This window comes from Diabrotica virgifera, chromosome 3 (genome assembly GCF_917563875.1).
Source record: "Diabrotica virgifera virgifera chromosome 3, PGI_DIABVI_V3a".
In the NCBI taxonomy this organism is placed as follows: Eukaryota; Metazoa; Arthropoda; class Insecta; order Coleoptera; family Chrysomelidae; genus Diabrotica; species Diabrotica virgifera.
In genome coordinates, this window is record NC_065445.1 from 854894 (window position 1) to 865782 (window position 10889).

At 32.0% G+C, this 10889-nt stretch overlaps 1 protein-coding gene across 1 annotated transcript in view; it reads left to right on the forward strand.

The window, feature by feature from the left end:
- Nucleotides 1–10889, forward strand: part of LOC114324425 (ATPase family AAA domain-containing protein 3A homolog) — a 34524-nt gene that overhangs the window by 15651 nt on the left and 7984 nt on the right. The window contains exons 6-8 of the mRNA XM_028272266.2: nucleotides 1861–1984; nucleotides 8018–8309; nucleotides 9886–10084. Of these exons, the coding sequence (XP_028128067.2) occupies nucleotides 1861–1984; nucleotides 8018–8309; nucleotides 9886–10084 (615 nt within the window). The remainder of the gene's footprint in view (nucleotides 1–1860; nucleotides 1985–8017; nucleotides 8310–9885; nucleotides 10085–10889) is intronic.

Below are 10889 nucleotides of genomic sequence, written 5' to 3' on the forward strand. Positions count from 1 at the left end.
TCCAGCTTTCGCAAAAAAAATTCATTTTTTCAAAATATTACAGGACTGAAAATAAAGCAGATAGCAAGTTGAATTTTTTTTGCTTATAGAAGTGTACTGTACCTTTCATTTGCAATTTTCAAAATTAAAATCGATTAATTAACAATAATTTTTGGTGCTACGCGCAGGACAGCGGTGTTCGATTCACACAAGTTGATTTCCACCAAAATTTCTTCCAATCTTTATCTAATATATTATTTTCTTACTCTATGTTTTGTTGTATTTTAATATTTTAATTCCACAAAAATCAAACTAATTTTAAACAAATGAAATAGAGAATGTGGAAAAATCCCCTTACGAATAACTCACACATCCACTATTTCTGGCTGGGAAAAATTTTTCGAATAGAATCAAAGATCCAAACACCAGTTCTTAGAAATGTGTTTCGCCCTCTTCAACCTTCGTGGGCTCATCGGTAAAGATGAGAGGTTGAATATCTTTAGACACATTCCATCAAAAAACAACATCCGAGACATAGACATAACAGGAGCGTAAATCTACGCCCAACCTGAAAATGACAGTCTCAAGTTTTAATTCCCTAATTACTTTAGAGTAAGTAAGATAATGTTTATGAAAAAACAAAAGATGTAGATCTTTGAAACACACTCAATGATCAAAATTTTTTTTTTTTTTTTTTTTTTTTTTCACAAACTAATTTTATTATTGTTTGTGAAATATTGTTTAAACAATTGCATATGTTTAAAAATAATAAACTTTTATTATTTAAGTTAAAATATATGAACACAGAAAGTTTTTGCTAATAAAAGTGTTATTTCAAAGGATAGAGCATGTGTTTTTATTTTGCAATAACCAAATTTATTTATTTAGATCGAAATGTAATAAGAATTAAAATGTATCAATCATTATCAAAGGTCACTGGAATGCCCAATCAGAGCAAACTCTCCGCTGTCCTGCGCGTAGCACCAATAATTAATATTTATTTAAAAAAATTCCTGACGCCGTGGTGTTAATCGATTTTAATTTTGCAAAATTGAAAATGAAAAGTACAGTACACTTCTATACACAAAAAAATCAATCAACTTGCTATCTGCTTTATTTTCAGTCCTGTAACATTTTTAAAAAATTTATTTTTTTACGAAAGCTGGATTGCAAAATTTATTTTGAAAAATCTATTGAACCGATCTTAATGAAATTTACAGTATTGTTTTACTGTATCATAAAGTTTTTCAGGGTGAAATATGAAGGTCCTAAGTGTAGCATAAATGGTTGAAAAAGGTAAAATGCGAATACTTGTTTTTGTATGTTTATTTCACAATTATTGCTATTTTGCAACAAGGGTGACTATTTTTTAAATTTTTAACCAATTCTATATGGTAGGAAATTTAATTACGCAACTTTTATGTCAGTACAACTTTTCTCGGAAATGAATACTTTTAAAGTTATAATCAAAAAACGAAGAAAAAAATCGAATTTTTCCTTAATTTTTTGACATTTTGATTATTTAAACAATGTTCCTGACCTTTTTGAGAGGGAGGATAACTCAAATATTATTATTTGATTTATTTTCAAGCAATTTCTGCAAAAAAATTTGAGTCACCTCTCAACGTCCAAATGTACTAATATTTTTACAGATGCGCCCTGGTCTAAAGCTAGAGATTTCTTATTTTTCAAAAGTTATGACCGGAAGTTTGTAAAAATGGCTCAAAATTAATGAAATTGTATATCAATCGACACAAAGTTATACGAAGAGTTCAAATATTGACTTCCGGTTCTCTTCCGGTCACGTTGATTGGAAACCTACGACTTACGGAGTCAAATTGCTTGTTTTTATTATTTTATTATTATTGTAATTACTTTTAGAAACTCGCCAAACACTCAGGAATGGATTATGCCATATTAACAGGAGGTGACATTGCCCCGATGGGAAGGGACGGTGTTACAGCTATTCATAAAGTATTCGATTGGGCAAATAGTACAAGAAAAGGTATTTTAATTGAATATTAACATACTACACACAACGGCAAAATTAACGGAACACGTTAAAAATGGGACATATTTAGATGTCTCGAATTTACTAAACCTGTCCTGTCGTCTGATTTAAGTAATTTTTTATATGTTATAGCCTTATTATTTAAGAAAATCGACGTAATGATATTGTTGCTAGACAGGTAAGTGTCATTTTATACCGGGTGTTACAATCATACTGTATTTTTTCCTTAAAGTTCGGAATACCCTGTGGAATATTCTAGCATTATATACAGGGTGTCCCAAAAGTAGTGGAACGGTCTAATATTTCGCGAACTAAACATCGGATCGAAAAACTGAAAAATACGTGTTCAATAATTTTCAAAAATCTATCCAATGACACCAAACACTACACCCCCTGGAGGTGGGGTGGAGGGTAACTTTAAAATTTCAAATGGAAACCCCTAGTTTTTCTTGCAGATTTGGATTCGTTACGTAAAAATAAGCAACTTTTATTCAAGACATTTTTTCGAACTGTGGATAGATGGCGCTATAATTGAGAAAAACGATTTATCCTGATACCATAGGTAAATTATAGAAACGGTCTAATATCTCGAGAAATACACTTCCAAATGAGAAACCAAAAAAAAGGTTTTTAATACTTTTCGAAAACCTATCGAATAACACTAAACATGACCCTCCAACCCACCCCCTGAAGGTGGAGTGGGGGGTAACTTTAAAATCTTAAATAGCAACCCCCACTTTTTATTACAGATTTGGATTTGTCATGAAAAATTAAGCAACATTTATTCGAAACATTTTTTAGAATTGTTGATAGATGGCGCTTTAATTGGAAAAATACGATTTATTAGCGCCATCTATCACCAATTTTAAAAAATGTTTCGAATAAATGTTGCTTAATTTTTCATGACGAATTCGAATCTGCAATAAAAAGTGGGGGTTGCTATTTAAGATTTTAAATTTACCCCCCACTCCGTCTCCAGGGGGTGGGTTGGAGGGTCATTTTTGGTGTTTATCGATAGGTTTTCGAAAAATATTAAAAACCTGTTTTTTGGTTTCTCATTTGGAAGTGTATTTCTCGAGATATTAGACCGTTTCTATAATTTACCTATGGTATCAGGATAAATCGTTTTTCCCAATTATAGCGCCATCTATCCACAGTTCGAAAAAATGTCTTGAATAAAAGTTGCTTACTTTTACGTAACGAATCCAAATCTGCAAGAAAAACTAGGGGTTTCCATTTGAAATTTTAAAGTTACCCCCCACCCCACCTCCACGGGGTGTAGTGGGGGTTGGTGTTTGGTGTCATTGGATAGATTTTTGAAAATGATTGAACACGTATTTTTCAGTTTTTCGATCCGATGTTTAGTTCGCGAAATATTCGACCGTTCCACTACTTTTGGGACACCCTATATAAAATATTGAAATTAAGACTCAATTGTAGCCTTAGGTGTTCTCTTGTATGGTGTCGAAGCATGGACATTAAAAATATCCACCTATAACCGTTTGGAGGCCTTTGAAATGTGGCTGCACAGACGTATACTGAAAATACCATGGACGGCTATGTTGACAAATGTGGCAGTCCCTAGAGAGCAAATGCTGCCCGCGAGCTGCTTGATAACATTAAATATAGAAAGATTATTATTTTGGACATGTAGTAAGGGGAGGCCGGTAGAATATTCTTCAACTTATTATGATGGGTAAAATCGAAGGACGCAGAGGAATTGGTAGAAAGCAGGCCTCTTGGTTGAAGAATATCCGGGAGTAGACAGGAATAAAGAAAGCAGAACACCCATTTAGAATAGCTCGAGACAGAGACAGTTTCGCCATGTTAATCGCCAACGTCAAGGGGACTTGATAGGACACGTTAAGAAGAAGAAGCCTTAGGCTTTCTTAACATTTTGTTTTTTAATTCATTTGCTTATGTTCGATAATAAAACAGATATCAATGGCGGAAAGGTAGGACCTCGTAACTGAAAAATTTGTATAAAATGAGTTACTTCGGTATTCGCTTTATCGCTATTAAACAGCCGTTACAGCTGAGAATATTTCCGGAAGGCTTCCAGAAGGCTTTCCCAGCTGTAACCGCTGTTTAATAGGTGCCGATACACTTATTCTAAAGCGAATACCGAAGTAACTCATTTTATACAAATTTTTCAGTTACGAGTTCCTGCCTTTCCGCCATCGATATGTACTTTTATATTACAAATGAGGCATGCTATTTGATCTTGATCAATATCATTCCAAATATCGAGAGCTACTGTTTCTACCTCTTGTAGGGTTCTCGGAGTAGGCAAACGCTATCGTAGTCTTCTGCCAATTATGTACCACAAATGTTCGATCGGGTTAAGATCCGGACTATGCGATGGCCAATTCAAAGTCCGAAGATTTACCTGTTGTAAATATTTGATTACAGTTTGTGAACGTGAGGTCTTACAATATCGTGCATTAGAAAAAAATTGTTACCAATGTAATAGTCGAGGAAATGAAGCATTTTGGCTCGCAATTTTTTCGTACAGCATGGATTTATTTGAAATTTTTACAGACGGTAGGGAATAGTCCAAGGATTATTTTCTATATCATGCCGCTGTACGCTAAAACCTTGGGGGTGGTTGCCACCCCATCACGGGGGCGGGAATTTTTTATTACATTTTAACCATGTAAATCGATGTAAAAGGTGATTCTAAGAAAAAAATATTCTTTACATTTTCTTCGTAAAACTAATATTTTTCGAGTTATTCGCGCTTGAAAGTAACAGTTTTTCGATGAAAAAATCGACTTTTTTAGAGGGTTTTTTGAGAATACCTTGAAAAATATGCATTTAATCAAAAAAACTGTAGATATCAAAATTGTATCTTTTATTAACACAAACCAAATTATTTTTCTATAATATCTTTAAGACCAATACAAACCGAGATACGGCATGTTAAAAGTTAGCTTTTTTCGTCAAATGCATAATTTGAAATATTCAAAGTAAAATAACGGAAAAACTTTGCATATTTCGAGTAAAACTTAAATAATCTTTTTTCAAGTATACAGTTAGCCCTTTCAAAAAATAATAATAAAAAGTTTCTAGCGTGAAAATTAAGCGACTTATGATCAAAAAAAGTCAGTACCTGCTTTTCTCTATGAAAAAATCAGTGAAAACAACCCCCTAACTAACCTCCTAATTAAAAATTGGTCTTCACGTTTCTGTAATTCCTTTTATATTTGTATTATCAATACACCCAAGAAGTTTGACCTATTTAAATGGCCTAATTTTAGAAAAATTGGAGTTTAAAAAAATTAATTTTTTGGAATTTCCCATTTTTTACTTTTTACTTCAAAATATCTCCGAAAATACTGGAGATACGAAAAAAATTATGAAGTACTAAATTGTAGCTTTTTTAAAAACTAAAGTTCCCTTGTGAATAGATTTTCATTATTGGGACCGTGCAAGTTCGGCAAAGCGACCCCTATTGCTACGCTCTATACTAAAATTCGCACTTTTAATTATATTGGCCAATTATATTAGTCCTGGTTACTGGATAATTGTCAAGGCCATAGTCTAAAAAAATAATAAGAAGAAAAAATAAGATTCAGGTTATGTTATGAAAACATCAACAATTGTATGTAGTAAATAAAATTAGTTATTAAAATGCAGTACTGCAAGCAAAATACAATTAATTAAATTTACCTTTATATAATAATTGCATATCATATCAATATTGTGGAGCAATATATAATTTTTCTGCTTCATTGACAGAAGGTATGAAATATACGTCAATTTGACAATTTCAATTGACAATATGAATTATTTAAGATAGTTGCAATATTTCTCCGCGACTCGCGCAGGGTCGTTTCTCGTTTCCCTTTCAAAGTACTTGCACACCGCGAATAGTGAAGAGTTAGCGAGATATAAGTGTTTAAAACCTCTATTTACGAGCAAACACCCCCTTATTCGAGCCCTTTAAACCCACCCTAATTAAAAACTAAGGGATCTTAAGAAATTTAGTTTACACAGTCTTATACCTCTTCAAAAGTCCTACAAAGTCATTTTTGAAAAAACTTTTTATCGCCAAAAATGAAGGAGCTATGTTTATAAAACGAATTTTATTTTTCGAAAAATTCGGAAAGTCCGCTTATGAATAATTTTCAATGTATGTATAATACCACAGAACCGGTTCGTATACTGGAAGATGACTAAAAAACTTTTTGTATTTGTATTTGTACATATTTGTAAATTCGTATTTTTGTGTAAATAAATGTTTTTGTAATTCTTTATTTCTACTTTTTTTCTGTATAGATCCATTAAAATATCTACTTATAAAAACTGTAATGTCATTAAGGGTGGTTTTTAAGGGTTGAAATATTATGATATTATATCCTAAAGTATAAAACAATCATTATTTAACTAATCAAAACCAAATTTTACCCATATGAAGTTTACAATGTTTTTATATAATTTTTGACAATAAGGGGTCGTTTACACCCCTGAAAATAATCAACGCCCTAAAGCATGATATAGAATATGAAGTACAAGGTGAGATGATCCTAATCCCAAATTTTTATGTAATTCGATGCAAGCCGAAATTATTCTTTTAGGATAAGTAAATTTTTTATATATAGCTCCAACAAGGGTGGTTTTAAGAGTTGAAATATTATGATAGTATATCTTAAAGCATAAAACAATCATTATGTAACTAATAAGAACCAAATGTTGACAATAATAAAGTTTAAAATATTATTTTATAATTTTTTACAATTAGGGGTAGTTTTCACCCTTAAAAAACCAAAAGCGTACAACGGCTCAATATAGAAAGTGAACTAGAGGGTGTAATGAGCCTAAACCCAAATTTTTGTACAAATCGATGCTGGACGAAAAAATTGCGAGGTTTTGCCATTTTTTCAGCTTCATTTCCTCGACTATAAGGAGCCGATACCATGGTAGCTAAGTCCTTCGCTATGTAAGATCACTGCTTGAACACACTCATCGCGGGTCAAATTCCTTGTAGCGCGTTCCATTTCCACCAAACAATAAAAAGAAAATACGGACTTAGATAATTGAAACTTTAAATAATAAATCTACTAATCTTCATAACAAACCAGACACTTTTTGACTGTTAACAATTTGACATCTATTAAATTAGTAATTTTTCCTAGCCTACTTTAGGCTTGTCTATTAAACTAAGCAGAAAATGAGGATTTATTGATGAAAAACATGGCTAGTTGTTAACGTACCCAACTTTTTTATTATCCAACATAAGCAAATGAATCAAAAAGAAAATATTAATAAAGCCTAGGGCTACAATTAAGTCTTACTTTCAATATTTTATATGTACTAGAACATTCCACAGGGTGTTCTTTAAGGAAAAACACAGTATGGTTGTTACACCCGGTATAAAATGACATTTACCTGTCTAGCAACAGTATTATTTCATCGATTTTCTTATAATCAGGCGATAACATACTAAAAAGTCACTCAGATCGGACAATAGGATTAGGAAATTTGAGACATCTGACATGTTCAATTTGTAAGATGTTCCGTTAATTTTGCCGCTGTGTGTACTTAGTGAGATTCTAATTATAGTTAAGAGGAAAGGAACATTTTGACGCATGTCAAAATTTTCAATGTATTTTAAATGTAATCATTTTTTTCGAATTCTGAGAAAACTAATAAGTATTTTTGAAAAATTTAAACGCAGAATGAAAGATTACTTTATTACCGAGCGCCGAAAGTCCCTTAGAATGAATAAAAAGTTTCTTTTGAATGAGATATTTGAAATTAAAAATCACACTAAATTTTCTCCCCTGTAATTTATTAAAATAAACATTATAGAAGTTTTCAGGAACTTTTGGCCCTCGGTAATAACGTAATCTTTCATTCTGCGTTTAAATTTTTCAAAAATACTTATTAGTTTTCTCAAGATTCGAAAAAAAAAATGAATCACATTTAAATAACATTGAAGCCGAAAGTTCGTACCCATTCTCTTAAGAAACAACTTAAGAGGGTTTTTCATACGGAACCCTTGTTTACTTACCGATTTTTTAGGTCTAATCTTATTTGTGGATGAAGCAGATGCATTCCTACGAAAACGATCATCAGAAAATATCTCAGAAGACCTCAGAGCCACCTTGAACGCGTTTCTCTACCGTACAGGTGAACAAAATTCCAAATTCATGTTGGTCTTAGCATCAAATACCCCTGAACAGTTTGATTGGGCTGTTAATGATCGTCTTGATGAGATGGTTGAGTTTGACTTGCCCGGTTTGGAGGAGAGAGAACGTCTCATTAGGTTATATTTCCAGAAATTTGTATTGGAACCAGCTACGGAAGGAATAAGGTAATTTTTTGGGTTACGATCCTATTTTTGTTCTGTCGTTAAAACTCTGATTTGTCCAAATACAATTGTATAATTTTAATAGCCAAGACATTCCACTTTCTGTAGGATTTAAGGGTGTAGAGGCAAAATATTGGTCCAATTCTATTTAAATATATTAATTTTATTCGAATCCTAAGAAAACTAATAAGTATTTTTTTTTTAATTTAAACGCAGAATGAAAGATTACATTGAGAGCCAAAAGTCCCTGAAAACTTCTATAATGTTTATTTTAATAAGTTACAGGGGTGAAAATAAAAGCGAAAATTTAGTGTCATTTTTAATTGCAAATATTTCATTCAAAAGAAACTTTTTGTTTATTTTAAGGGACTTTCGGCCTCGGTAGTAATGTAATCTTTGATGCTGCTTTTAAATTTTTCAAAAATATTTATTAGTTTTCTCAAGATTCGAAAAAAAAGTAATGCATTTAAGTAGCATTGGACCAAGATTTTGCACCTACCACCTGAACAGAAAAAATTAATGTTTACCGTCTGGACCTGCAGTAGCATTTTTAGTGGACATTAGGGCACCCTTAAGGGGGGTATGGTTTGAAATCAACATTTCAAGCACATTTTTGTGACTTTTTTTGAAACTATAGTAGAATTATTTTACTTTTCAATTAAATATACATATTCAGTACAATTCAAAGAATGTTCAAAAAAACTTCAAGGCAAAATATTAAAAAATAAACTAACAGTGGCCAATTTTTAGACCTCAAAAAAATGGATTTTGCAGTGGATTCCAGAACTCATCATTGGCTTATGTGAAACAAAAAATTCAAAAAGATTTTATTAACTATGAGTTTCTCGAGGTAACGGTGTCGTGTTTTTTAGTTTTAACGATTTTTGACTTTTGACTCGGAAGTCAAAATAACGAAATTTTTTGAAAAATAACGGTGAAAATCAACATATTTATTATTGTTTAACAAAAGCTAAGCAACCTCACGAAATGTCTAAAGAAAATATATGCAAAATTTCAGGTGGATCGTTCAAGTAGTTTTTGACTTACAATGTCCACCGCCTTTGAAAAAGCAGTTTTAGAAAAACGCCTTTAAAATTTTGACAACTTTTATTTTCAATTTATTTTTGACTGTCAAATCGTAAAGTGATGCATATCGGAATATGTTTTTGAATCGCGGAGTAATTTACAAAAGAGATGGGGAACAGTTGTTGAACGTTTCTTTGCGAGCTGGCGCGAAGTTGCTGCAAAGTGAGTCGAAGATAGGGATGTTCAACATGCTATACTTTCGGTAATTTTGCTCCAATCAATCTGAGATTTTCAGAGAGTGTTCTTGAAGTTATGTACATACTTTCATTTAAAAAGTCACGTAAAATTTTTCAAACCATGCCTCTTTGTTTTCGCTTCGGGACATTAAGTATATTGTACTCGTGAGAGTGGTACTCCAACTTTGTTTTTTTTATGCTTTGTTTTGTATTCTTAAAGTCTCATAACTAAATAACCTTTATGATTGTATAAATTTTAAGTTTTTCTTTGTAATGACCCTTTATAAATGAATTTATTACATCCTTTTCTTTTTCAGGAGATTAAAAGTAGATAATTTCGACTATAGTGCATTGTGTAGCAGAATGGCAAGAATGACGGAAGGCATGTCAGGTAGAGAAATAGCAAAACTTGGTGTCTCGTGGCAGGCAGCTGCATATTCATCTGAAGATGGAGTGCTTACCGAAAAAATGGTATTGGATAAAGTTGAGGATCATGCTAAACAACATAGGCAAAAGGTAATATTCATTATTATTTTAAAGATAACGTTAGCTTCTTATTTTTATGTGGACATAACTTTTTCTGTTTTTTCAATGTTCCTGTAGTAAGTTGTCGTTCCATCATTTTCGTGTCTTCCCTCTGATCGTCTACCTATTGGGGAATCGTCTCTCGCCGTCTTTACTACTGTAGTAATATTAGGACACTCTGTATTGTTACGTTGGTAGATTGCCATGATAATATTGCGGGGTTGAAATGTCGAGTTGAAACACTGACTCTAACTTTATAACTTTATTTACGATTTACAACGTCAATCAACATAAGGTTACTAAGATGTTGTTTCGCGGGGTGGTCCTTTAGGACACCCTTCTCGCAGGACGGCTCACTAGCATAGTAACGATCTGAATAATAACAATACTATAATAATAATCTATCAATCCCTCTGTGGGCTATTTATATCTCCTTATAATTTGGACTTTGAAAAGTAAAATTATACGTGAGTCTCTACGAGGTTACACAAACAAAACTGCATTAATCAACCTTCGTTTTGTTTGCATATTTAGAAACAATATGTTTTGTAACAACTGAAATTATTTAAAATTATATACATCTTTTGATACATATTATATTATACAGTAAGGAGTTTTTTCCCTTACTGTACCCTGATGTTGGGTATAAAATATTGACCAAATGCAGCGTAAGGGAATTTAGTATTTTGTTGTTAGATACTTAAGGTGTCGAAATGTATTGCTATAGGTCTGTGCTAATATTGTAAACAAGTTATGGTTGAATCACCGACTGTCTCGATGTAAATATAATGTTATC